At 38.4% G+C, this 27,988-nt stretch overlaps 1 protein-coding gene across 1 annotated transcript; it reads left to right on the top strand.

The window, feature by feature from the left end:
* The first annotated feature begins 13 nt into the window (after window positions 1-13).
* Window positions 14-22,866, top strand: ap2m1b (adaptor related protein complex 2 subunit mu 1b). The gene is made up of 11 exons (XM_052152292.1): window positions 14-371; window positions 3,406-3,520; window positions 9,480-9,745; window positions 11,916-11,998; window positions 12,384-12,519; window positions 12,660-12,804; window positions 17,772-17,891; window positions 17,979-18,114; window positions 18,333-18,430; window positions 19,997-20,108; window positions 20,394-22,866. The coding sequence occupies exons 2-11, from the start codon at window positions 3,447-3,449 to the stop codon at window positions 20,526-20,528; spliced, it is 1,305 nt and encodes a 434-aa protein (XP_052008252.1). The 5' UTR covers window positions 14-371; window positions 3,406-3,446; the 3' UTR covers window positions 20,529-22,866.
* Window positions 22,867-27,988: the final 5,122 nt, after the last annotated feature.

The following is a 27,988-nucleotide window of genomic DNA, read 5'->3' as shown; positions in this document are numbered from 1 at the left end:
AAATGTTTGCCAGAAGCTTGCAGCTCTTCGCTGGTCGAGGTGAATTTACGGCAAACCTTTGGCGATAATGGACAATTTGTCCAATTTTATCCATTCAAGTTTGCCGCAAAGCTCATTTGCAAGTGAAACTATCAATGCTCTGGATTTTCGTAAGGGCGTGTGCGTGTGTCAGCTGACGGCTGCAGATGGAGGGAGCGGCGAGCGGGCGACATTTTGGATTCAAGAGTGAACGGTGATCGCAGCCTTTCTTGCCTGAAACACGGTTCAAACCTCAAACACTCTCAATAACCTAGAGTCCCTATCAAAACCGAACACATCTGTCTCTGTTGAGCCAGTCCGGTCCAGAGGGACACACAGAGACACACACACAGGTGAGTGAAATCCACACGTCCGGTCAGTCGTGACAGAAACGGGCTGGGCTAATTAGTTAGCATAACCAGCTAACCAGTCGGACGCGGGCAGATTTAAACTAGATTCACCAATGGAAATGTTTCAAATAAGTTACACGGATTGTTTTGGGTCCGTTAATTAAAGAAAACGTAATGTTATTCGTTGAACATTGTGACAATGTTGCGTTTGAATGGAAAGAGACGGCAGCATACCTTTACATTGAATAACATCCGTTCGTTTTAGACAGAGTTTTGAAACAAAATGATAAAATGAGAGTTTGCATTGAAGTATGATTGAACTGCATGTATTTATATTCATTAGGGTCTTGTTTTGTGTGATTTCGAGGAGAGACTGACAGACAGGAGTCGCAGAGGGCTGGTCTGAGTCTCCATCCGCAGACATGATGGATGCTGCAGAGAAACCTCGAGAAAACAGATATTTAAAAAATCAGACATTAAATAATATACATATGATTAAAAGTGGCGGACATTGCTATTGGCATATGAAAAGTTTACTCTGTCTGTCAGCTGAGATGATGGATGCTGCACAGCCAGATAAATGACATGATGATCAAAAAAATTTATAATATCATAATAAGATTAGTAAAATGATAATAATATGCATACATTACTGGAACTGTTGTTGTGTCTCAGTGAAAAATCACAAATCACTGGATTAAACCATTAGTTGAGATTCTCAATGTGGTTTTTATAGTCACGTGGGTTTTGTGAAATTGTGTAATGGAAAAAGCAGGGTAGACTGTATATTGATGTTTATTGTATTCATAAATCAGTGTGACAGTTAAACCAGTTAGTGCATTCAGGTTCATTTCAAAGTGTTTGGAATTATTCTAGCTGTTTATTTGATTCTGTCGTTTGTCCTTCAATTAAAAAAAATAAAAATACAACAAAAATAACAAATCGAGATTACAGTGAGTCACTTGCAATGGAAGTGAATGGGGCCAATTGTTGTAGAGGTTAAAGGCAGGAATATGAATCTCATAATATTATAAAAGCACTTACATTAATTCTGTTTAAGCTTGTATTTGAGCTGTACAGTTGTTTAAATTGTCATTTTATGGTTTATGGTGTTACATCGTCATGGCAACAAAGTTGTAAAATTGTATTTAACTTTTAACAGAAAAGGTTAGTAAGTGATTTTATCACACTAAAATCATGTTAACACGTATATTGTTTGCGTCTTTTGGCTGTATTTTCGAAACAGTGATGCTTATCGTTTAGCCCCATGCACTTCAATACAATTCAAATCTAAATAAACTTTTGTGGTAATCAACATTAGACCACAAATGCTGCTGATTTAGTTTAACTTGTAACTTGTATTTAACCCAGGAATATTCCTTTAATCATTAAACAGATCATGTTTTCAAATATGGTCTACTCTGGCTAAAGTACTGCATTCAGACGCTATGTGTTGTCACTAGCATAAAGAACATGTATAGCTTATAGAACATGAAGATCCAGAAATATACTGGCCCATAGTTCACAAGAGTCAAGGTCATCAGAACTATGTGGAATGGTTTGGGGTCTTGGAGGGTTAAAGGGATAGTTCACAGTAAAATATTCTGTCATCATTTACTTGCCATCATACTATCTTTGACTTTCCATGGAGCTCAAAAGAGGATGCCACTAAAGAGAAGTAGAATGGAAGGTTTGAGCTACAAAAATTACAAAAAGTCCAATAAAGTAGTTAATAAACAATACTTTTTTTTGTGAAGAACAGACCATTTTTTTAGATTTTTAGAAGAATTTGTCAGTTCTCTAGGTCGTCAATGCAAGAGACTGGTGACCAGAACTTTGAAGCTCAAAAAAGCACAAAGGCAGCATTTGAGTGGGAACAGACTAAAATATAACTCCTTTTTCACTGTGCAATTTGCCATTCTCTTAAACAGTCTCTAGGCAAGATTATGATTTTAATCTTGATTATAGTTCCTAGTGCTTTATGCATTCGCAGAGTGCCAGATTCACTACGATGTGTAATTGACCTTGAAATTATGATCTCTAAGGAGACTGCTGTCAAGATTTATAGTGAAACAGGACTTACGTTTTGGTCTGTTATCACCCAATACCAACTGGAACACTTCCGAAGACAAAGATTTAACTACTGGAGTAACATGGTGTCTTCAGAATACACTGGAGTCATATGAATTACTTTTATGCAGCCTTTATGTGCTTTTTGGTGCTTCAAAGTTCTGGTCACCATTCACTTGAATTGTATGGACCTACAGATCTGAGATTCTTCAAAAAATGTAAGAAGAAAGTCATACACATCTGGGATGGCATGAGGGTGAATAAATGAGAGATCTTTCATTTTGGAGTGAACTTTTCCTATAAGGTGAGTAAATGATGACAGAAAAATTCCTTTAAATTAAAAGCATGGTCTTTCAAAAAAACAAGCATTTATATTTTAATTAGCAAAAACAGAATACCGTGTGTGTGTGTGTGTATATATATATATATATATATATATATATAATTCCATATGCATTGCTGCAGCTCATCTTATTTTAGTGTATTATGTTTTGACTTTTCCTAATTAATTTTTCCGGGTGTTGTTTTAGTGTTTTATTAAACTATTTTAGTATTTAGTAATATTTTACCAGTTTGTTTAATTCCTCTTTTAATTGTAATGGGTCTATTTGTAGGTTTTCTTCTTAAAAAGAAAATCATCATGTCTTTTTAGCATCATTCATGGTTGTGAAATTTAATTTGAGGGTTGTTTTTTGTCGTCTTTTTTTTGTTGTTGTTGTTTGTTTTTATATTTAAACATGATAATAAATGAATCCGATTTACTGTCTATAAACAAATTGCTGTGTAACCTTCTTGGGCTGTTCTTGTAATAGTAATGTCTAGCCAAATGAGTTTTAAAGCCCATTTCTAATGAAACATCAGTATCAAAGCAGTTTTTATTCAGTGTGCTCTGTCAGCAGCTCATCGTTCATAAATGTACCTCACTGCGCCCGATGACTGACGGCTTGTCTCCATCCTCTTCATTCAGTTTTTTAAAATGGCTTGTGAACACTGAGCGAGACCACCACCATGATTGGAGGACTCTTCATCTATAACCACAAGGGCGAGGTGCTGATATCCCGTGTCTACCGTGATGACATTGGGTAAGTGAGTCTGATGTGTTGGACTGAAGATATTGGTGAGGTTGTGTTTCAGGTTTGGACAGCAGAAATGACCATGACCAGTGATTGATTCAACAAAAAATAGTTCTTCTTTTGTTCACATGAACTACTTGGGTGACTATGTCCAAATCCTACACAGATCACTTTTAACTATTACCTAAATATTAATAATACTAATATTCGCCTTTTTATTTTACCAATGTGTGAACGTCTTGTAGCGCAACTTAAAAAATGAGCCCTTCCCGGACTTCCTAAGTTGCCTATTAAAGCCTGTAGACTGATTTTCAAGCAAAGGGAATGGGTCGCTTTTGCCGGGAAAGTCCAAAGCATGTGACGTTTATGCGCAATCCCGAGAGCCTTGCCTCATTGCTTCTCTCCGCTATTCAACTGCATCAACAAACTACAGCACTAGGTAATGTTATCTTACAGATGGTATCCAGCAAACGGCCGGCTCCCAGCACAACACCGACTCCTCCACAAACTCAGAGTTAAGCCAAAAAAAAAAATTTGTATCTACTGAATCCCATATGGCTAAGCGGGAACGTGATCGTGGTTGAGCGAAAACTAGAGTGAACATCAGCAGGGCATTTGATTCCAGGAGGGACCTTCATTCGGTTTTGGGGATCAAATGGACAGGTAAAATACATAACTGCAAAGCATAAGGATTGATCTGTGTAATTTCAGCTAAACTACAATAACACATGAAATTAATGCTAAACAATGTTCAAGATACTGCAAAAAGCCCCATTCATTAGTGTAACTTAACTTGGTTATACAGAAAATATACATTCTATTATTATAAAACAATAGCGCATCGATGTATCAAAATGACAGTTGTGATGGAATCACATCAATACAGAATTTATAATGTACAGTCTATTTCATAAACAGCTACTGTCATCATCACCAAATATAGCTAACAGCTATTGATGAAGCGGGTTAGCTAGATAACGCCGACATAGGCTATCATATAAATACAGTCAATGTATCATGCAAAGAAAAGTGATTACTTCAAACTACAGACTCGCATAGTCAGACCAATATCCACACTATGTTTTAGCTCTGTTCCAGCACTGCAGAGTCAAAATATAATATGCAGTCTCAAAGTTTGTAGTAAAACAATCATAACTGTCATTTTAATTATGCTATCTTATCTGTCAGCGAATCATGTTCAGTCTCTTTGTACGTTACGTCATTGTTTTGGTCGATGCTGGCTTGCTCACATCCCTATATGCAGTGTGTGCACGAGCAACAGGTAGCTGGCTGCAGTTCCATTAATGGCCACAGGTGTCGTTAATAACAAGGGTTTCTGAATCTTACATACTGCACCTTTAATGATTAGTTTGAACTAATTCGCTAAGCTGAACTGAATCACTTGTCTGTACAGGAGATGAAGCGAACCGTCCAAATGAACTGATTCTCTAAAACTAATCAGATTTCTCACCACTATATTTGCATATCATCCATTTTCATCCCAGTTTAATTTCAGAGTTTCATTCCTGTTTCATTCTGACAATCTCCCCTGTACCTTGAGCAGGGATAAACCATCTCTAAATAAAAAGAGAAAAAAGGAGAAAGAGCAAATGAAGATGAGTTTAAGAACAGTTTGTTCCTGACTTGGATTGCATGGAAGTTGAGGGAAATGTCAGTTCTGGAAAAACCAGGCATCCCTTAAAACCACAGAGACAGACTGTTCTGAAAAGGGTTGCTATGGATACAGTGGCTCTGTGCATCCCTGCCAACTCTGCTGCTGCTGTCTCTGTGTGTATTCATGCACGCATGCCTTGCAGTATGAGAAAGAGAGATCATTAGATTAAGTCGTATTCTGTGTGCATGTTGAGGGTGCCTGGAGGAAAGGCAGATCATTTAAGAGAGTTAGGCAGAAATAATGGGAAATATAGTGTAATAACAGACAGCAGAAATAAAGCGTGATGATGGTTATTTTCTAAACCCTGTGATACATGCTTGTCATTTGAAACTCCAGTGTTGTTTTCCTAACAGTACAAGGCCAGAACTCTCAGTTTTTTAGCTGGGACACAATGTTATTATCTTATCAAACAAAAGATGAATGTACCAGCATTTATGTCAGTCTGTTCCCTACTCTGTCTAATGTACATTATATGCTAAAGCCTCTGAGTCTTTAACATTGCTGTTGCAATATTCAGCCATTTTTTATGTAGCAGATACTTACCTTTCCAAGATGATTTACAGTACATATAATACAGGGACCGTCACACTCAAATAACCTGGGTTTGAATCTACAACCTTTTGGTTACCCGCCCAAACATTGAACCACATATCTACCACTATCCCAGCCATATTTGCGAACAAACTCCCTACCCAGTGTTTTCTCTTAATAGTAAGCTTCATCCACAAGTGTAAAGAAGCACGTACAATAAAGAACATTTGGAGGACACTGGGCTCATTTTGGGTGTGTGTCTCCAAGCCAACCAGACGAGTCATATCTGGCCTTGTCCCAAGTGGCACCATTGATGTGGACTTGCAGTGCATGTACCATTGTTCCATTTTATTTTTCAGAATGGTGCTCTTACTAGTACCCCCCTTTTGCAGCCTTTATATGCCCTTGATGCACCCTTTTGTTGGGCTTGTATTGGTGTACGACTACCTGACTGTCTGTGGCATTACATAAACTACGTTTCCATCCAAATGTTTTGCACTTTTTAAAGTGTATTTAAAAGTACTGTATATTATGCAGTTTTTAAGTGTATATTAAATGCTACCTGGAGATGTGCAGAATTTCATATAATGAGGGCTGAAATGGCTGCTATGCCTATAGGCTGCTTCTGTATATCTGGGAGTGAATAGAAAATGCTGCAAACCAAAATTCATAAGCACAAACAGATGAAAATCTCAGTCATAGAGATGGTAGATGTGTTTTAAAGTAGCTTATTCTGAGTATTTTGCCTATACAAAGTATTTTATGCAACCTGTTTAAAAACTAGACCGCTGTCAAATGCAACTTTTCACATCTCCACAAAATGGTGTTATATCACATCCTTAGTCAAAAACATGCAGTTAGTGAACTGGACCATTAGTGCATAGCTAATAGGGTTGCACATTTTAGAAACATTCTTGATTGAGCACATTGTTTCACTCAGACTAAATATTGAGTTAATTTGTATGTTAAGTGCATGGTTACATATATTATGTAAGTATGTGGTTTGTTTGTCAGATGTGGTTATTTTTTTCCCCAAACAGAATATGAAAAACATTTGCACTCGACTAAAATCAGATGCGCCCAATTAAAAGTGCCCGATTTAAAGTGCCAAGGCATACTTTTTAAATTTTTTATAAATAATTGTATTATCTTCCCTGAGGTCCACTTATAATGTTAGTGTTTTGCACCAAAACAGTCATAATTTAGGAACATTATGGCCCTCTGTCTGAAACGCTTGATTTTTAATCAAGCGTTTTAATAAAACTCTATCAAATCACTTTATTGTCACACTACCATGTACACAAGTGCAACAGTAGGTGAAATTCTTGTGTGCAGTTCCAAGCAACATAGCAGTCATGACAGTGACGAGACATATACCAGTTACAGTAAACAACATACTTACACAACACAATTTACATATCAAATGTACACATACTTACACAACACAATAATTATGTACAATACACACAATATAGAATACACAATATCCAATACAATAAGTAAGGAGTATATGAAAAATATATATATATATATGAAGTAGTATATTGAGGAGAATATGTTGACAGTCCAGTGTGAGATTATAGATTAATAAAGTGCAGTGCTAATTATTGATCCTGATAGATCAAGTGTTCAACAGTCTGATTGCTTGGGGGAAAAAGCTATCATGTAGTCGGCTGGTGCGGGTCCTGATGCTGCGATACCGCCTGCCTGATGGTAGCAGTGAGAACAGACCATGACTCGGGTGGCTGGAGTCTCTGATGATCCTCCGAGCTTTTTTCACACACCGCCTAGTGTATATGTCCTGGAGGGAGGGAAGCTCACCTCCGATGATGTTCCTGGCAGTTCGCACCACCCTTTGCAGGGCTTTGCAGTTGTGGGCGGTGCTATTGCCGCACTCAGGCGGTGATGCAGCCAGTCAGGATGCTCTCTACAGTGCTGGTGTAGAACCGCAGTGAGGATGTGGTGGTTCATTCCAAACTTCCTCAGCCGCCTCAGGAAGAAGAGGCGCTGGTGAGCCTTCTTCACAACGGCCTCAGTGTGGACGGACCATGTGAGTTCCTCAGTAATGTGGACACCGAGGAACTTGAAGCTGCTGACTCTCTCCACCGGTGCTCCATGAATGGTGATGGGGCTGTGTTCTCCGTCTTTCTTCCTGAAGTCCACAACAAGCTCCTTGGTTTTACTGACGTTGAGGGAGAGGTTGTGCTCTTGACACCAGCATGTCAGAGTGTGCACCTCCTCTCTGTAGGCTCTTTCATCATTGTCAGTGATCAGACCTACCACCGTCGTATCGTCAGCAAACTTAATGATGGTATTGGAGCTATGTGTTGCCACACAGTCATGTGTGTACAGGGAATACAGGAGTTGGCTGAGAACACAGCCCTGCGGGGCTCCAGTGTTGAGGGTCAGTGATGAGGAGGTGTTGCTGCCCATTCTAACCACCTGACGTCTGCCTGACAGGAAATCCAGGATCCAGCTGCACAGCGAGCCGTTTAAGCCCAGAGCCCGGAGTTTCTCATCAAGCTTGGAGGGCACTATGGTGTTGAATGCTGAGCTGTAGTCTACAAACAGCATTCTCACATATGTGTTCCTTTTTCCAGATGGGAGAGAGCAGTGTGTAGTGTAGATGCAATGGCATCATCGGTGGAGCGGTTGTTGCGGTAGGCAAACAGCAATGGTTCCAAAGAGAGGGGCAGAACAGAGCAGATGTAATCTCTGATTAACCTCTCGAAGCATTTGCTGATGATGGGGGTCAGAGCAACAGGACGCCAGTCATTTAAGCAAGTGATTGTGGCCTGCTTCGGTACAGTCACAATGGTTGATGTTTTGATGTTTTGAAGCAACTCCTTTAAATTTCAATGTTAACGCCCACTATTATGATTGGTTTACATCTTGTAGCCCCTTGAATACACAACCATTTATATTTGAAAATCAATCGGAAGAATTATCCAAATCCACAATAGTGCAAAACTAAATAGCAGGGTTCACACACAACGCACATCCATCACATTGCATCCGAATCTATTAAACCATTCAATCAAGCACAGCAGAACCATAAACTATCAAACAGACATTACATTTGAAACATTCATGAAAAAACTGGTTTCTTATGGATTTGCGGTCGAGTCTGAAAGTGTTTTAAACTGCCCAACCTTCAATAACAGTGCCTTTTGAAAAGCTTGAATCATATTGTGACTGGTTCACAAGCAATCCAAGGTGATATGAGCCAAAAACACATACAATCCACAATTAAATGTCTAAATGTAATATACATAGACGTAATATGATCCATGGTGAAACACGCATATAATCCTGCACTGACGTGATCAGGAGCCTTCAGTTGCTCTTTTCCAGTTGTTGTGGTGCTTCAACAGGCCAAACCAGAGACACTGTTCTTCACAGGTGTGACATCTCCCATGTCTGTATACATACAATATGGCATGTAGTGTTCTCAGCCAGCAGATGAGTAGTTCAGAACAGAAAAGACAGGTATTTTAAAGTTGCACTTGTACCGCTTTTAAAACGTGCCACACATTGCCAGAAACGCATCAAAATGTTCAAAGACATCCAACTAGTGCATGTTTACATAGAACAACAATTAAAAATAGCACTGATGGGAGCAAAAACACATTCAGGCCCCACTATGGGCTCCATATATAAGCCATAAGGGCCTGATAATACCTTATGTCTTATATCTCTCATCTTTCTCTTGCGATTTCATCTGAATTCATCACTAACTCCATCCTGACTGTCTTTCTGCAGGAGGAATGCTGTGGATGCATTCCGTGTGAACGTGATCCATGCACGTCAGCAGGTACGCTCACCCGTCTCCAACATCGCCCGCACCAGCTTCTTCCATGTCAAACGCTCCAACATCTGGCTGGCTGCCGTCACCAAGCAGAATGTCAACGCGGCCATGGTGTTCGAGTTCCTCTACAAGATGTGCGATGTCATGGCCGCATATTTTGGCAAGATCAGTGAGGAGAACATCAAGAACAACTTTGTTTTGATCTACGAGCTGCTGGATGGTACGATGTTACCTTTCTCTGTTCAAACTGAAAAATAGCTCAACTTTATTTCCACTTTAAAGAGATATTTACTCTTTTGCTTGACTGTTAAGGTGCAGAGGAGTTTTTTCTTTCTTGTTCCCCATTTCCAGCCCTGAACTCTCCTACATCTGTTGTGCTGTTGTTTTTTTAGGTTTTGATTTTTATGACTGGTCGATGAGAAAATCTAAACCTAAAGAAAATACTGCACAGACAGACAGACGTGAGATGGATGGTTTTGCAAAAAACATTGTAACAAAATTACATACAATCCTTTGTGATACCTGATTTCAAAGACCCCATGACATAGTTTGACAAGCACAGTTTTCTTTCTTTTATTGACGTATTTCCTATTTAATCAGGAAGTTGGGGTTGGACATATCGGAAAGCTTGTCCCCTTTTTTTAAATAGTCTTTTGTTTACGTCAGTGTCTGACAAACTCACTGGACAGCTCTACTATGCACAAAGCTATTAATAAATCTCAGCCATTCTTTTGTAATCAGTTAAGGGGTTGGGAATGGAAATATTAGTGCAATGAAAGACACAGGTGTACCATGATTTTATCTTTGCTGTTGATGGTATTTATAATTTAGGGGAAGGAGATGTTGTCGTTCTATAAAATATTTTATTAAACAAAAAAATGTTTATACCCTTGTAAGTCATCAATATTTTTGGCCCACATTTTACAGAAAACAAATACTGTAAATGTATGTGCATATCTGGTAAAATGTTGTAATTGTTTGAAGTGCATTAGCATAGTGATGTCACAATACCAAATTTCAGAAATTGATACCTATATCATTCATATCAAATTTCAAGATTCTCGATACCACATCAAAAACAGACAATTTGCTATTGAGCAAATATCTGTGTTAATGAAAATTTTTAATCAATATATGTTTCCTTTTTAAGTGTTTTTCAATTAAGTAAACATTTTAAATTCTCAAATCTTGTGTTTTTCATAAGATTTTTTAGGGATTCATGTTTTGAAGTATTATTCAACTTTAGCGTAGAGTAATGTCTAATCAAATTAATTCATAAAATGGTAATAAAATACCAGTAATTGCTTTTCAACCTACCATTGAATTTATAAAAAGAAAGTGCTTCTGTGTAACATCGGTCTTATTTTTTGTCAACAAAGTGCTGCAAAACAGAGCATCACAGTATAAATGATAACATTGGTCTGAGCCGTAGACTAGCGGGATGCACTCATGACATGTGGTGCTGATGCATCTTGAGGGATCTGAGTTTGAGTTTTCAAAAAGGCCAAAAATAAAATAAATGAAAAACATTGGAAAATATATTTATTCTGTACAATAGCACTCTTGCTTGTGAGATATAGCTTAAATCTAATTATTATTTTTCTGAATATACATTTAGTGAATATAATATTTTACTAGAATTAAACTTTTATTTTGACATGAAGGCTTTTTAGTTTGTGTGAGTTTTTCAGGTAGATTCACACCAACATTGTTTAAATGGCCCAGTTTGATTATTTAAGAGCAAAATGCTGTGATTTCATTATATAAACATAATCTGCAGGCACTAGTTTCACAGTGAATAAGCACTCTTTTCTGTCATCTATTACAACACACACACACAAAGAAGTGGTGTTTACAGCTTGTCAGCGGCTTAACAAATTCGCTGTACTGCACATGCAGGCATTCAATTAGACCTATCCTGATTTTAATTTAAATAATTGTGCATTAATTATTTTCCCAAATTTGTGAAGTTCATGTGTGAGCATTTGAAAGCAGTCTTGTGTCAGTCAGAGAGTGCGCGGGTATCGAAATGAGTCTGTACTTGGCACTACCGGTGTTGTGCCAAAATATGACGACCCTCCCCTCTAGATTCGTACTCCCTGCTACCTAATTGGTACCAATCCCTAAAGGCCACCCCTACACCTACCCCTAAACATAACCATACTAGGTAGCCAAAAATCATCACGACACTTGTACTGCATAAACACTGATATTGTGACACCTTTTTTTATCTTAGTATCAACTTTGTATCAAAATACTGGTACTTTTGACATCCCTTCACTAGCATAGAGATGGCCTCTTAGCTTAAAGTGACATTAAAATAAGGTATTTAAAGCAATGCTGCTTTATTAGCTAAAAACTCATCATTTGGCTCTGTCTCCTCACTATAGAGATTCTGGATTTTGGATACCCCCAGAACTCTGAGACTGGAGCCTTGAAGACCTTCATTACTCAACAGGGTATTAAGAGCCAGGTAGGATCTGCATGACGCAACCACATATACCATCTTAATATTCAATTACAATGTGTTATGCTTTATGAAGACTGTTAAACATTAATGTAAATAAAACAGAGTTGTTGAAGTGTAGAGTTTATGGTTACGTTTTTGTGAAAGCACATGGAACCTGAGAAGATTTTTTAAAATATTTCTCACACCTTCATCTTCACATCACGCCTCATCACGTACCTGATGACCCGCAACCCACTGCATCCAGCATCATGTAAGCAAAGTTATCTTTCACTTTTTATATCTTCAAAGATGTATTCAAGAAGTTTTGCATGAACATGCATCATTTTTAGTAGACAAAATTTCTGGTTTCAGCTTGTTTTTTGACCGCAAATGTTCTAATACTTCTCAGACAAAAGAGGAGCAGTCTCAGATTACCAGTCAGGTCACTGGACAGATCGGCTGGAGACGTGAGGGCATCAAATATCGACGCAATGAACTCTTTCTGGATGTGCTGGAAAGTGTCAACTTGCTGATGTCACCGCAAGGTGCGTGTTACTGCCGTCTACTGGCCAAGGAAAGTGATAAATTTGATATATGTAACAGAGTTTTAGTACTTCATGGTGAATTTTAACAATCCTAAACATGATAATTAATTCCTCATGTATATGTTTGTGTGTTTGTGCAGGTCAGGTGTTGAGTGCCCACGTCTCAGGGCGGGTGGTGATGAAAAGCTATCTGAGCGGGATGCCAGAGTGCAAGTTTGGCATGAATGACAAGATCATCATTGACAAGCAGGGCAAAGGTGGCACTACTGATGACACTGGCAAGAGGTGAGTTAGCCCGCACTCGCAAACGTTCAGGGCCATAAAGGTCAGTGTCAGAAATGTACTCATCCCCCCCCCATGCGATACACTTGGGTTGTCCTGAGGTGTAATGCACTTTGGGAGATTTTTGTTTGTATCCTATGTTTGGAATCTCTCCTTTGAGATGCTTGTATTAATAGTGAATAATAATGGCTTAATTTGTGTATAGAGTTAAGAGTAAAGTAAGAGTAACCCTTGAATGTATGAGAATTTCAACAAACAATCTTACATATTCTGGTCTTTATATTCTGGTCTTTAGAGACCTGGCACGTATATTTATCAAAAATGGATCTACAAAATGCCCAGATTTTTTTTAAAGACATTTAAATAAAAACAATCAATATTGTAAAATTTTCTCTTGTAATAAACAAAGAAATAGATATGAAATAATCATTAAAAAATATAATTTATGGGAGTGCAAAAAACAAAAAAACAACACTATTACATTCCAAGGGTCTCTAATGACCCTATACACTTTTGGTACTTAATCCATTCTAAAAAACATTTTGTGTGTGTGTGTTACACTATTTAAAAGAGAGAGATTGAGGAATACTAAAGATGTGTGGGCACAATTCCAAAAAATGAATCCACTACAGGGGGTTAGATGAGGTACCGGGTATGAATTTAAAGGTTAATACATTGGCATATCTATTACAATCTCACAAACCCCCTGTAGTTTCATCATGAACTTCTGGGGTTTGCAAATCCCAGATAGACAAAAATGGATGTAGGGCTTCACCATTTTCATTGACCAAATTGATATTGGTCAATAAATATGAGTTTTTTTTTTCTTTTTCAAAATTGTTCTTAAAGAGTAGTCTTGGTTAATATTGGAATTAATATTTTTAATTTAAACAGAAAATAATGAACATCTAATCTGTATCGGACAGAAATTCTACATCATTGTATTCAGAATTAGGTATACAGCTTGATGGTCTGGCCTTATGAATGTTGGGGTAAGGGTAAAGCCATTTGAAAACTAGGAGAATAAAAAGGTAAGATGTGCAATGAAACACTAGACATGCCCTGGCTCCAAATATGCATACTTCTCTAATATATAGTATACCAAATCTAGTATTTCAACTAAATATTATGTCCAAATCCTCAGTATTCATAAAACAGAAGGTGAGAAATACCTGGATAACCTACTACATTCGCTGATATTCAGAAGTGCATGACCGCTGCATACTTTATTCTACCATTAAACTACAGAAGACGTCTAATTTAAAAAGCTGAATTACAATAAAATGGCCACTAGTCGGGTGGCTCTTTTCAACTGTAATTGCTATATATCCTATACCAAGAAGGTTTATTCCTTGTGGTTAAATTGAACTTGTTTAACAACACCAGAGTAAATTATTTTCGCGGTTGTTGTTACAATGCCTTATAATCGGGTCATGGGACAATGCCCACATCCAGGATTAAATGTCCCGGAGTGTATTAATACTCAACTTAATTTTGATGGCAGAGAAATACACTCTCCATTATATACTCTGACGGTACGTGAATTCAGATGCATGTTTTTTACGGACAATCCACTGGTGGGTACATTCTCCCTGACACCTTGGTGAAATATTGTGTCAGAGTCCTTTTGCATATGGTCTTACAGTCTTTCTCCCTGTTGCCATTTTGTGATGGTAGATATTTGTATCTTTACAGAGAACTATTTGCTTCTGAGATGCCATTGGTTTAGTTCTTTTTATGTTCCATTTTTTCTGTTGAATGGTGTGCGTCTCTCCTCTCTTTCCGCTGGACTTCAATGAGTTGGGGGGGCAGGTAACTTTGACCTCACCTGGTCTGTCTCCTTCACTCCGTCCTGTCCTAGCCGTATGTCAGCTGTCTTTGTGTCATGCCATCAAACGTCTTTTCATGGGATGACCCTTCCTCCTGAATTGTGAATGTTTGAAGTGTGAGAGTGCAAGTCAGGCATTAAGCAACTCTAGATTTGTCTCATCTCATATCAACAGTCTTTCCCCTTCTCGTTTTTCTGAAGAGATTCTTGTATGAATTGATAGCCACTTTCATTATAGTCTGTTTTAAAGTTGATCTCTTTATTTTGTGGCCCCTCAAATGACTGCCCTCCCCCCCTTGGCTCTGACAGCAACATAAAACACTTTATCTATTATAATCTGGTATTAGCAAAAATAAGTGGTTTTGTTGTGGTCACAGTGTTAGAAGCCAACATAATGGCAATAAAGTTGTACATAAAACCTATTATTTAGCATATTGGCAATCAGTGTGGGCGGTATGACCAAAATCTAAAGTCATAGTGATGGTATATACAGTTGAAGTCAGTTTACATACACCTTTGCCAAATACATTTAAGTTCAGTTTTTCACAATTCCTGACATTTAATTGTAGAAATCATTGCCTGTCTTAGGTCAGTTTGGATCACTACTTTATTTTCAGAATGTGAAATGTCAGCATAATAGTAGAGAGAATAATTTATTTCAGCTTTTATTTATTTAATCACATTCTCAGTGGGTCAGAAGTGTACATGCACTTTGTTAGCATTTGGTAGCATTGCCTTTAAATTGTTCAACTTGGGTCAAAAGTTTTGGGTTGCCTTCCACAAGCTTCTCATAATAATGGCACTTTTCCACTGCACGTTGTGGTTTGACTCGACCCACTTTACATTGCTGAGCTTGCTTTTCTGCTACTGTTTAGTTCCGCCTCAACATGGGTGGGATTATAGACTGATCGTCATAGTTGCACCGCCTCTACATCCGTGACATCATCTTAAACGCAACACAAAACAATAAACAATACATTTGCTAGCTGTTAGCTACTAGCTCATTGTGCTGCATAAAGCATGGTGATTTTACACAAGTGTAACAGTTAAATTGGCCTGTTTGTTTTAGAAGCAAGCTTTCAATAGCTGGTCAACTTAATAAAGTGAAGCTTTCAAACGGAAGATAGAGTTAACGTACCATCCACCCAGAGGGTGATTGCTCGCCGGTCTAGATAGCGTCCATTTGGTCGAACCACTTCCACTTTTCCTTGATGGATCCGTAGTCACGTAAAAAACATTTTTTTAAACTTTTCCCTACACTGTTGGTAGGTCCGGTGGTAGCAGTGTCTCTGCTGTGCAGCCAACAGCTGAGACACTTTCTGAAAGACTTTTTCGTTTCGTTCTTCGCTAACGAGAGCAACGATGGTTGTGACAATTCTCTCTAACCAATTAGTAATCTGCAGTGTTTTGACGTCACATTTTGTATCGGCTCGGCAGTACCAGGTACTATCCACAGTGAAAAACTCCCAAAAAGTAAGTCGAGTTGTACCGTGCTGTGAAAAAACCCAATTTGTGCTGGAATTTTGGCCCATTGACTCCAAACAGAGCTGGTGTAACTGAGTCCTTGCTCGCACATGCTTTTTCAGTTCTCTTTTTCAGGTCATTGTCCATTAGGAAGGCCCATTTACGACCCTGCTTTAACTTCCTGGCTGAAGTCTTGAGATGTTGCTTTAGTATATCCACATAATATTCCTTCCTCATGATGCCATCTATTTTGTAAAGTGCACCAGTCTCTCCTGCTGCAAAGCTCCCCCACAACATGATGCTGCCACCCCCATGCTTCATGGTTGAGATAGTGTTCTTTGGCTTGCAAGCCTCACCCTTTTCCTCCAAACATAACAATGGTCATTATGGTCATTTTGTTTCATCAGACCAGGGGACATCTTACCAAAAAGTAAGTTCTTTGTCCCCAAGTGCACTTGCAAACTGTAGTCTGTCTTTTTTATGGAGTATTTTGATTAGTGGCTTCTTCCTTGCTGAGCAGCCTTTTAGGTTATGTCAATATAGGACTCGTTTTACTGTGGATATAGATACTTGTTTAACTGTTTCCTCCAGCATCATCACAAGGTCATTTGCTGATTCTATAGATTTGCACTTTTTGCACCAAACTACGTTCATCTCTAGGAGACAGAATTTGTCTCCTTCCTGAATGGTATGATGGCTGCATGGTCCCATGGTGTTTATACTTTCATACTACTGTTTGTACAGATTAACAAGGTACCTTCAGGTGTTTGGCAATAGCTCCCAAGGATTAACCAGACTTGTGGAGGTCCACAATTTTTTTTCTAAAATATTGTCTGATTTCTTTTGATTTTCTCATGATATCAAGCAAAGAGGCACTGAGTTTGAAGGTGGGCTTAAAATCATCCACAGATACATGGCCAATTGACTCTAATTAGCCAATTAGTTTATCAGAAGCTAATTGACTAAAAGCTTGACATCAGTTTCTGGAATTTTCCAAGCTGCTTAAGGGCACAGGTAACTTGTATGTGAACTTCTGTAAACAATTGTTGCAAAAATTACTTGTCATGCTCAAAGTAGATGTCCTAAACGACTTGCCTAAACTATAGTTTGCTTATATTAAGTCTGTGGAGTGGTTAAAAAATTAGTTTTAATGACTTCAGCCTAAGTGTATGTAAACTTCTGACTTCAGCTGTATCATCATATCATTATCTTTGCTGGTAACGCAATGAAAAAATGGTCTAGTTATTAAAAAAGATGGCAATGCCTATTTTTGCACATTACAGAGAAATAAATACTTAAGGTACTTTTATCACTTAAATGTTTTTTTTATTTTCTGTCTATATTTCGATGAACACAAACCAAAAGGTATGATTTTTCATGACAAATTAATGTCTGACATCAGTGCAAGGAAGAAAAAAAAAAACCTTTGAGTTAACTAAAATACGAAAGAATATTTAAAAACGTAAGTTTTCGACTCTTAAGTTTCTTTGTCACTCTAATGTGTAAAAACATAAAGCAGTCCTGCCAACAAATCTAACGCGATATAAAGATTTGATGCATTCGACAGACTGTATATACCGTCATATCGCCCAGCCCTGATGGATAATGTGTGTGTGGTGTCTGCAGTCTGTGCCTATCCTTTATTGTAGCATTCTCTCTTCTGTGTCCACTGCTGCAGTGGAAAACAGTCCATAGCGATCGACGACTGCACGTTCCACCAGTGTGTCCGTCTCAGCAAGTTTGACTCCGAGCGCAGTATTAGCTTCATCCCTCCTGACGGAGAGTACGAGCTCATGAGGTGAGTGAATAGAGGGGTGTGTGTTTGCGTTTATGCATTTTTTTTACACAGTACACTGAAAGAATTCTTTGCGTGTCCTTTCCGCAGGTACCGCACCACTAAAGACATCATCCTCCCCTTTCGTGTCATTCCATTGGTCCGAGAGGTCGGCCGCACCAAATTGGAGGTAAAGGTGGTGATCAAGTCCAATTTCAAGCCCTCACTGCTGGCACAGAAGATAGAGGTGAGCCAGACAACAGAAACAACATTCAGCAGTCTAAAAATATCTGATGGACATGTTATTTGTTTAAGTTGTTCTGGCTAGGACAGTCATCACAATTAAAATGTTTTTCACCCCGTCATTGTGGTGATTTTTGCATGGACAAGGACCACTCACATATTCATCAGAAACAATATAGTTGTACCTATTGCAGGGCAAGTAATTTATATGTTTCTCTGCAGGTGCGTATTCCCACTCCACTCAACACCAGTGGAGTTCAGGTCATCTGCATGAAGGGGAAAGCCAAGTACAAGGCCAGTGAGAACGCCATCGTTTGGAAGTATGGTCTTTTATGTTCACCGCCTTTAAGTTTACGGTTTCATTTGTTTTGGCCCACTGCAGATGGCGAGACATTTGTTTGAGTGTCTTGAATAAAGCAATCAGGATAATCATTACGGTGGAATTTTGTAATTCTCATTATCCTCAAAATCATTCTTCAATTTTACCTTACTTGTTACTTACCCTTACTTGGGAGTAAGGATCTGATACAACCAAATTGCTGTCATTCCCACCTAAGGACCTATTAATCTGTGCAGGTTTCCCACAGTCATGGAAAATCTATTTCAGTCATGGCAACTTTCTGAAAGATATAGTGTGTTAATGTGGGTATACAATATTGATCGGATATTGGTCTTGGCGGACTAGATCCGCTATACTACTACTGCAGCTGCTGTTGCTGTAGAGGAAGTACAGAGACTTGCTACTGCTTGAAAAACACAGACATGCATGCTGCTGCACAAATAAACATTACAAACAATCCCCCAACAAAGCAGAGATTGCTGCATAAATAGCATAACACACAAAACACTATCCCGCCGCAACCAAGCAGATTCATCACCAAGACTTGTGTACTTTGGCCACTGGCCAAATGGCGTAACGCTAATGCACAGAATTTCTATGTGTGCCTCGGTCGTGATGTGCACTGTAAAAAGAAAAAAGAATGTAATAAAAAAAGTTTTAAGCTTGCATACCATATGGTTTTAAATTACTTTTACATGAAGTTAACTGCAATCTAGAAAAAACTCCAGCAGCATGCTGCAGTGAAACTGGCTTATCTGCAAAGCTGAGCAATTTTAATGTTAGACAAAAAAGTGACGCAAGAGGATTGGGTACCTGTGAAGGGATCAAGGGAAAGGAGGAGGTGAGAACCAGCTTGACAATATAAATAATAGTTTTAATGAAGAAATAAACCAAAAGACACAAACACATAGAACGGTCAGCTGCCCGTAAACACTCTCTCTCTGTCGCACCACCATCCGCAGTCGGCCTTTATCCCTCTCGGAGGCTTGATTAGCCTGATAAGGGGCCGGGTGTGTAAAATCACGACCTGGCCCTGCGCTCCGCCCTGTCACGAACCTGATCATCTTAAACCATGTGAGCCGATTGGCTTAACATGTCACCAGTTGGCTAACAGATAACAAAGAACCTTTCAGCTTGCGCCACATAGTTACATGGCTGAACTTCATTCATATATTCAGAGATATTCAAATTGTAATTTCCAGGCCTGCAATGGAATGGAAGTTTAATAAAATCTTAAAGGTCATGAAAATTTGTAGTTATTTTTTCGCTTTGCATGGAGGCTCAGAAAGCTGATTCCTCCATTGAACATTCAAATCTTTGAATTTATTTTGTAAAACATATAATTGATAAAACTCTTAATTCCAAGAATTTTTACCAGACATTACACTTATCCAGTAATCTCTAAATACTGGAAGTACATGGAAATTTTATTAGTCAAAAGGTGTGGGAACCCTAAACTATCTATAGATAAAAATAATATTTTGCTTAAAAATAAAATAAAGCATGACATGCAGTCTTTAAACGGAATCTATTTTTTGTTCTATAGGATCAAGCGAATGGCTGGTATGAAGGAGTCTCAGATCAGTGCTGAGATTGAGCTGCTGCCCACTAATGACAAAAAGAAGTGGGCTCGACCACCCATCTCCATGAACTTTGAGGTCAGACCCCAAACCCCTTTTCACACAGGCATTCATTTTAACAAACATCAGATACTTTTGATCTACATGTTTTTTTTATTTTATTTTTATAATTATTCTACAACAGCATGTTCTCCAATTTTTGTGTAATGTTAAGTTAATATGTTATGTTAAGTTAAAATTATGTTAATAACATTAATGTTATGTTTTATTTTGGGATTTTGTCCTTAGATGCATGATTTTGTTTATTCGGTCATGCAGACTTGCGTTTAATTAATTAATGATACATTCTCTCTTCTTATCCAGGTACCCTTTGCTCCGTCAGGGCTTAAAGTGCGATACCTGAAGGTCTTTGAGCCAAAGCTGAACTACAGTGACCACGATGTCATCAAATGGGTGCGTTACATCGGTCGCAGCGGCATCTATGAGACTCGATGCTAACAGCAGCCCCTCATCATGGAGAGATCGGGAGACAAATAAATGGAGGAAGGGAAGAATAGAGTTATTCATTGTCTCACTCTCCCATCCCTTCCTCAACTTTTTATACTCGCCTCTGATCACCCTGAAAACATCAACAACGGAAAACAAAAACAAGAGAATATCCAAAACTTCTCAAATCAGAGTTGAAGAAAACTAGACTTGCATGGTAAAACAGAGCAAATAAAAAGTTTTCTGTGCCATATAAAATCTTTATTCTCATGATCCCCCCTCCCCTCCCCCATGAGAAATGCTCTTTTTCTAGAGGAGAAACCCCCACTCATTTCTCCTCTAGTTCTTCCACTACATGCATTCCAGACTCCCAGTCCCCATTGAATCCCAGCTAATGTGGGGCTCCGGCCCCTTTTCATCCCATGATTAGCGCTGAACCTGTGTTCCTGCTCAAAGGCGGTGTCCGGGTGGCCATTTCCCACATCCCATATTTACAGCAGAGTTCTGTTGTTCCTATTTGCTTATGTGATCTCTTGTGTAGACAGACCCAAGAAACATTTGAATTCTTTTTTATAGTGGTCCTTCCTTAGAGTATTAGTTTGCTATTGTCCTTGTTATCAGTAAATTGGTCTACACCCCCCCACAATATTTTTGAGCGTAAACATTGTCCATCCAAAAATATTTATTTACTTATGCAGATGTTGAATTATCTGCTTTTCACTTGTATTTTCTCTCGGTGTAAGACAGTTCCTCAATATGGTGAAATTGAGGGGTGAGAATGCTTGAATTAAAGCAACAAAGGGAACTAATGTCCACTTGAACTGAAGTCCAGCTGTATGTATGCATATACTCTACAGACTAAGATGGTGTAAAAAGAGAACAAAACCACAAAGGCTATTTAGAGTAGTTTCCATTTCATTTGGTGTCATATAGTGGAGTCTTATTTGGCCGGTTTGCGTGCGTATGTGCGTGTGTGTGTGTGTGTGTGTGTGTGTGTGTGTGTGTGTGTGTGTGTGTGTGTGTGTGAGAGAGAGAGAGAGAGCCTCTGAATCAGGGGTCCCCGACATCTCTCCTGGACTTAACATTTGTGACTTTTCCTTCTTGTCACACTTTTTTTCATCCTCATTTACCACTTTGTTTGCTAAACAACAGTTTATTGAGTTGAGTTGCTTAAATGCACAGTCATTCCTTACATCAGCAAAATCTCTCCCTGTATTTCAACATTTCCCCTGAGACATTTTGTGAGGAAGTCTTTGCCAAACCTGTTACTCTTGGAGGCCCTCTAACTACATATTTTGAATATTTTCCTAATTAAACATCGGATTCAATTCATCAGGGACTGGATGTTCAAAATAAGTGTACAAAACATTCTTATGATAGATTGAAGGCGTCTAGCTATAAACAATGATGGTTTACGAAAAAGCTTTTTTCTTAGGTTAGAAAATTAGTTATAAAGAATTTTATTCTGAAGAATGTCATGTAAGGGAGACTTCAAAAATGTGTGCTGATGGAGGATTCTCGAGGAACAGGATTGAGAAAGACTTTTGGAGGAACAACTTAAAGGAATGTTCCGGGTTCAATGCAAGTTAAGCAATGCAGTCAACTGCATTTGTAGCATAATGTTACCTCAAAAAAATACCTTTGACTCACCTCTTGCTTAAAAAAAAAATATCACGTTTACAGTGAAGGATTTACAGTGGAAGTGAATGAGGCCAGTCTGTAAAGGTTAAAATACATGTCAAAAGTACTGCCACAAGCTGTGAACATTGTGTTAACATGATTTTAGTGTGATACATTTCAGTTCTATGTGATTTTAGTGTGTCAAAATAGCTTACAGGGTTTTGTTGTCATGGCAACAAAGTTGTAAACGATTTGATCACACTAATCATCTTAATACTTCACGTTACGTTTCACTTGCCTTTTAAAGGAATACAGCTTTAAAAGTCACATTACACTAATTTCTTCAAAAGAGGGACTAGAATATTAGGGGCTCATTTATATTATTGCTACATATGATTTTCAAACCTCCATCCTTAGTTCTGATCTAAGACAGACATTTTGGAGATGCCAAAATATATAAATGCAAAAGTATTTCAGGTTGAACGGCACCAAAATGGAAGCATGTCTGTCCTCTACCCTTCTGTGCAAGCACTTGTTTCAATCAACACTACTAGAGCGACTACAGATTTTTATGTGTGCGTCTGTTGACCATATATGTCTTAACACTTATACCGCCTGACCTCAGTGTTTTTCAGCCCTGAGAGATGATGAGGCTCCTTAAGCTACAGTGTATCATCTTCATTTGGTATCTTTATAACAGTTGTCTTAATCCTAATAAAAATGTGTAATCAATCACTCTTATTGGAGTTGTGATTCATTATTTTTCAATGGATTGTTGCCTTAGTATTCAGAGTATAATTTAAAAACAGAGGCAGAGTCAAGATACACAGTGCCTTGAATTTGTTCATCATTCAGACCATTAACCTATTCTCTCATTTTACAATGCACCAATTCAGGTTGTGTACAATAGCACTGAGGGGTTAAACAATAAGTAACATTATTTTAATTAAAAAATTAAATCTTTAAAACAAGATAAATTCACCTGATGAGTAAAACTGCATAAGATGTTTGGCTTTTTTCAGAGAAAGTATATTGAATATACACTCACCAACCACTTTATTAGGTACAACTACTTATACAATCATCTAATCAGCCAATCATGTGGCAGCAGTGCAATACATAAAATCACACAAATATGGGTCAGGAGCTTTAGTTTATGTTCACATCAACCATCAGAATGGGGAAAATATGACCTCAGTGATTTGAAACTGTGGCATGATTGTTGATGCCAGATGGGCTGGTTTGAGTATTTTTGTAACTGCTGATCTCCTGGGATTTTCAGCACAATAGTTTCAAGAGTTTACGAATAGTGCCAAAAACTATAAACATCCTGTGAGCGGCTTGTTGATGAGAGAGATCAACAGAGAATTGCCAGACTGGTTCGAGCTGACAGATAGGCTTTGGTAAATCGGATAACCACTCTGCACAATTGTAGTGAGCAGAACAGCATCTTAGAATGCACAACATGTCGAACCATGAGGCGGATGGGCCACAACAGCAGAAGACCACATCAGGTTCCACTTTCTCATCCAAGAACAGAACACTGAGGCAGCAGTGGGCACAGGCTCAACAAAAATGGACAGTTGTAGACTGGAAAAACGAAGCCTGGTCTGATGAATCTCGATTTCTGCTGAGACCCACAGATGGTAGGTTCAGAATTTGGTGCCGACAGCATGAATCCATGGACCCAACCTGCCTTGTGTCAACAGTCTAGGCTGGTGGTGGTGTAATGGTGTTGGGAATGTTTTATTTGCTACACTTTTGACCTGGTAATACCAATCAATCATAACTTGAATGCCATAGCCTCGAGTATTGTTACTGACCATGTGCATTCATTCTTGGCCACAATTTACCCATCTTCTAATGACTACTTCCAGCATGTTAATGCATCATATCACAAAGCAAAGGTAATCTCAAACTGGATTCATGAACATGACAACGGGTTCATGGTTCTTCAGTGGCCTTCCCAGTCACTTGATCTGAATCCAGTAGAACACCTTTGGGATGTGGTAGAACGAGAGATTCACAGCATGAATGTACAGCTGACAAATCTGCAGAAATTGCCTGATGCAATCATGTCAATATGGACCAGAATCTCAAAGGAATGTTTTAACATCTGTTCTGAGAGAAAAGGGAGGTCCTACCTAGTATTAGTGTATGGTTCCTAATAATGTGTTTAGTGAATGTATATGCATTTTGTCTTTTAAAATCTGCTCCTTAATTGTGAATATTCCTTCCAATTGTAATAAGGAAGTAGGACATTGAGTAATACATATGTTATCTGTCCATGTTTCCAACCAACCATATCACAGATCAGCGTTCTTTCACACAGTTCACAGAATTATTCAGCTCAAGGTGTTTTTATTTTGTTGATCAAGTCACGAAAGAACCCAAAGTAATGAGATTAAAGAAAGACAACTCGCTGTAGGAAATGCACATTTCTTTTTGTTTGTATTTTTTTCAAAGCGAGGAATATTTTGTTCCTTTCGTATAATTAAATTTGCTTGACATTACCTAGAATATCATAAAATATTTTTATACTGGAAAACTTTGGTTGGTATAAGTACTTAACAGACAAATGTACCACTTTTGTGACAAAAACTGGATGTGTAGCTTTCACCAAAACAATTACAAAATGTAAAAAATGACCCCAGTCTCACCTACTTCTATTAAAAAGTTGAAAGGTCATATCGAAATTATGAAATACTGACTTGTCACAGTAAATAAAATACACACTTTCCCATATACAGTACATTCATGTTCATTTTAACCTAACATCTTCATGTTGAGAAAAAAATTGCTAACAGGGATTAGCAAACCAGCTAATTCCTAATTAAATGTCTGCATGGGACTTAAAGGTGCTGTAAGCAATTTTAGCAGTTCTACTTCCACAGTACTGAGCCATTGGATTAGCCACGCCCCCTCTTTCCAAAATCCTGCTCCATAGATACCAAATGAGCTTTAATGAGACCAACATTGTGCAGAAACGGTTGTTAAAAACAACAGCGCCCTCAATTGACAACTGTTTGAACAACTTTGCTTAAAAATGGCAGTAAGTCTCAATAATTCACTGCAACTACAACACTATGAGAACGTGCAAAATGATTGACAGGTCAAAAGCGCCATTGTCCACGGACTGCGGACACATTTTTGTTTGCTGTTTACAGAGTCTAGTCTACAGAGACAGGTGAGATATCTTACAACAGTTGTTTCAGTAATATCTCTCAAGAAGTATGAATATTTTTTGCAAACCTTTCCATGAAAAAAATCACTTAGAGCACCTTTAACATGAAGTCCTCATTGCAGTCACAAATTCTTCAGCATGTCTAAACTTTTTGACACCTGCACTAAAAAGCTACACGAAGCGCATCAAATGAAACAGATGTAGCAAGATGCATTTAAAAAAATTTAACTTCTTTTTAACTTGACATGTTAATTAATGGTTTTGGAAAGAGGGGGCGTGTCTAAATTGGTCTGACAGAAGTTCCAGAACGGCTAACATTGCTTACAGCAACTTTAAAGCTTGTTTTTTATGCCAGTTGTGGTCCATCACTGCTCCTCTGTGCTGATATATCTCATGGTTTGAGGTTGCATATGATGATCAGATCATGTTGTGAAAACAAGTTGTGATGTTCAATAGAACCATTTGACCAACCAACCAAGTTAACCAAGGTAACCAAAAAGCATAATGTGATGAGGAGAAGGGCGTGGCCGGGCTGTAACAATGGATGCCTGGTGCTGAATCAGTGATAGTGATAAAGAGGAGCCGGGGACGCCAGTTCGAGAGAGAGAGAGAGACACATGTGTCCGCTGTGTGTGTTTATGTATGTTTAATTTAATTTATGTAATTAAAGTTATATGGACTGTTCTGCCAGTTCCCGCCTCCTCCTTGCCCATCCTTTACCCATTACACAGAATAATAAACCAGTTGGCATGTAGACCATGTGGTCTGATACCAATTTAGCTAATTGAGAGCTATTTTTGTGGCCCAGACCACTCCTAAAAATATACAGTATGGTGATGCATGCATGTAGTACATACTTGGGAAGTTAGTACATACTTATACCAAAAGATCTGCAGCCATCATTGCTCTTTTTTTCTTTTTACTAGATTTGCAACAGTGCCATATAAAACGTTTCGGTACTTTAAACTTGAAGTTGTACAAATCACACCAAACAATATTTCGGTGTAGGGTTTGTATTTGTGGGGGTGGTCCGATGGTTGGAACGCTGTGTTGCAATATTATTTCAACCCTACAGCCACTTGTGCCAACTTTTGTTGAAACATTATAGTGGGTTAGGAAAAGATTTGAGTTATTTTCCTGCAGCAGAGATGGGCAGGGGGTGTTTGTGTTGGAAGTCACTCATTAGTGTGAGTATTTAGGCTGACGTCATGGCCAATCATTAAGTGGGTGCAGGAGCCAGAGGACCTACTGATGGATCGATGGCCAATTAAACTCTCATCTCTCAGGAACCCTGAAAGAGAATCTCCTGTCCTGCTACTCTTTTTCTCCTACGTCCTTCCTCCTCCCGCTGCCTTTATTTTTTGCTCTTTCCCAGAGTGAGTGACAGGGAAGGGTCAAGCAGCCCCCGGTTCCGCAGTCATCTGGAGCGCAGCCAAAGCCTGGGCCTCCAGCCAAATTCTAAACGACTCGCAAAAGATATGAGGCTGCCTTTCAGGTGCCCTTCACCAAATTCATGTTTTTCTCTGTTTCACGAATTCCATATGCAAGGATGAAACCTAATGGTAAAAGTCTGGGAATCTACCATTAAAAAACCTATATCGATCAATCACTAATCTGAAGATTGGTCAGTAGTGGTTACAGCCTTGCTTTCATTCATTGGCCACTGTGTTTTTAATGATATTGACTGAAAACCAACCTTCAGCCCCATATTCAGAGTTAAAGTGCCTGTAACTATAGTTTTGGCCAGGTTATGGCAGTATGACAACATTAATATGATACATTTTATATAATTAATTTGCATAGACTATAAAAACAGGCCTGTTTTTATAGTCTATGCACAATGGCTTTGAACTCAGCTAATCCAATCAGAATTTAGAGTAGTAAACTACATGTTTTAAATATTCAATTAGCATGTTTTGAAGGAATGGGCCTCAATAGGACTTGATGGGTGCCCGGGCAATGTTTAGTGTTATGCCTTTTTAATGTAAAGCCAAATGGCACAGAACAGCCGGTACATTTACCCTGCAGGTCAAAGCAAAACTCCATCATTAGCTACTTATTTCCATTCAACACATGACAGAATTTTTGTAGTGATCTGCAAGTTATAGTAAAGCATAGTGAAAAACCCCAGGCTGTTCCTGAACCCCCCAAAGGTCAACCAAATTAATGAGGTTAGGGCTAGAGACTCAGGGCCATTTGGCCATGAATGCCATGTGTTATGCCAGAATATTCAATTGCCACATATTTACCTCATTCTACACAATGGATTTTTAATGAGCACAGCTTATGCATGCACAATTTGTGGCCTTTTCAGAATGGTGCTGTCAGCTTCTTTAGTTGAAGTTGACTTGGGAGTTGAGTATATTACCATCGATATGATAGCAAACACAAAAATGAGGACATGACAAGGGCATTTTTTTCAATTAAAGATTATTTGTTAAGGAATTTGGTGAGCTGAAGTCTTGAGTTGTCATACTTTCCATTCCATTTGGCCATGATGCACGACGTGAGAAATACACCTTTGTTTTGACATCACTATGGTAAAAGGGACGTGGTTTAGAGTGGGTGAACCAAATTCAGGTTAGCATACTTACCCATTCATTTCTGTGGGGATAATAAAGTAACTTTTCCAATAGATTTGGTTATTTTGAATGCTTTTTCTGCACTT

Source organism: Xyrauchen texanus, chromosome 21 (assembly GCF_025860055.1).
Source record: "Xyrauchen texanus isolate HMW12.3.18 chromosome 21, RBS_HiC_50CHRs, whole genome shotgun sequence".
Lineage (NCBI taxonomy): Eukaryota > Metazoa > Chordata > Actinopteri > Cypriniformes > Catostomidae > Xyrauchen > Xyrauchen texanus.
Note: the sequence above shows the minus strand (reverse complement) of the source record. Positions and strands in the feature narration are given on the sequence as shown.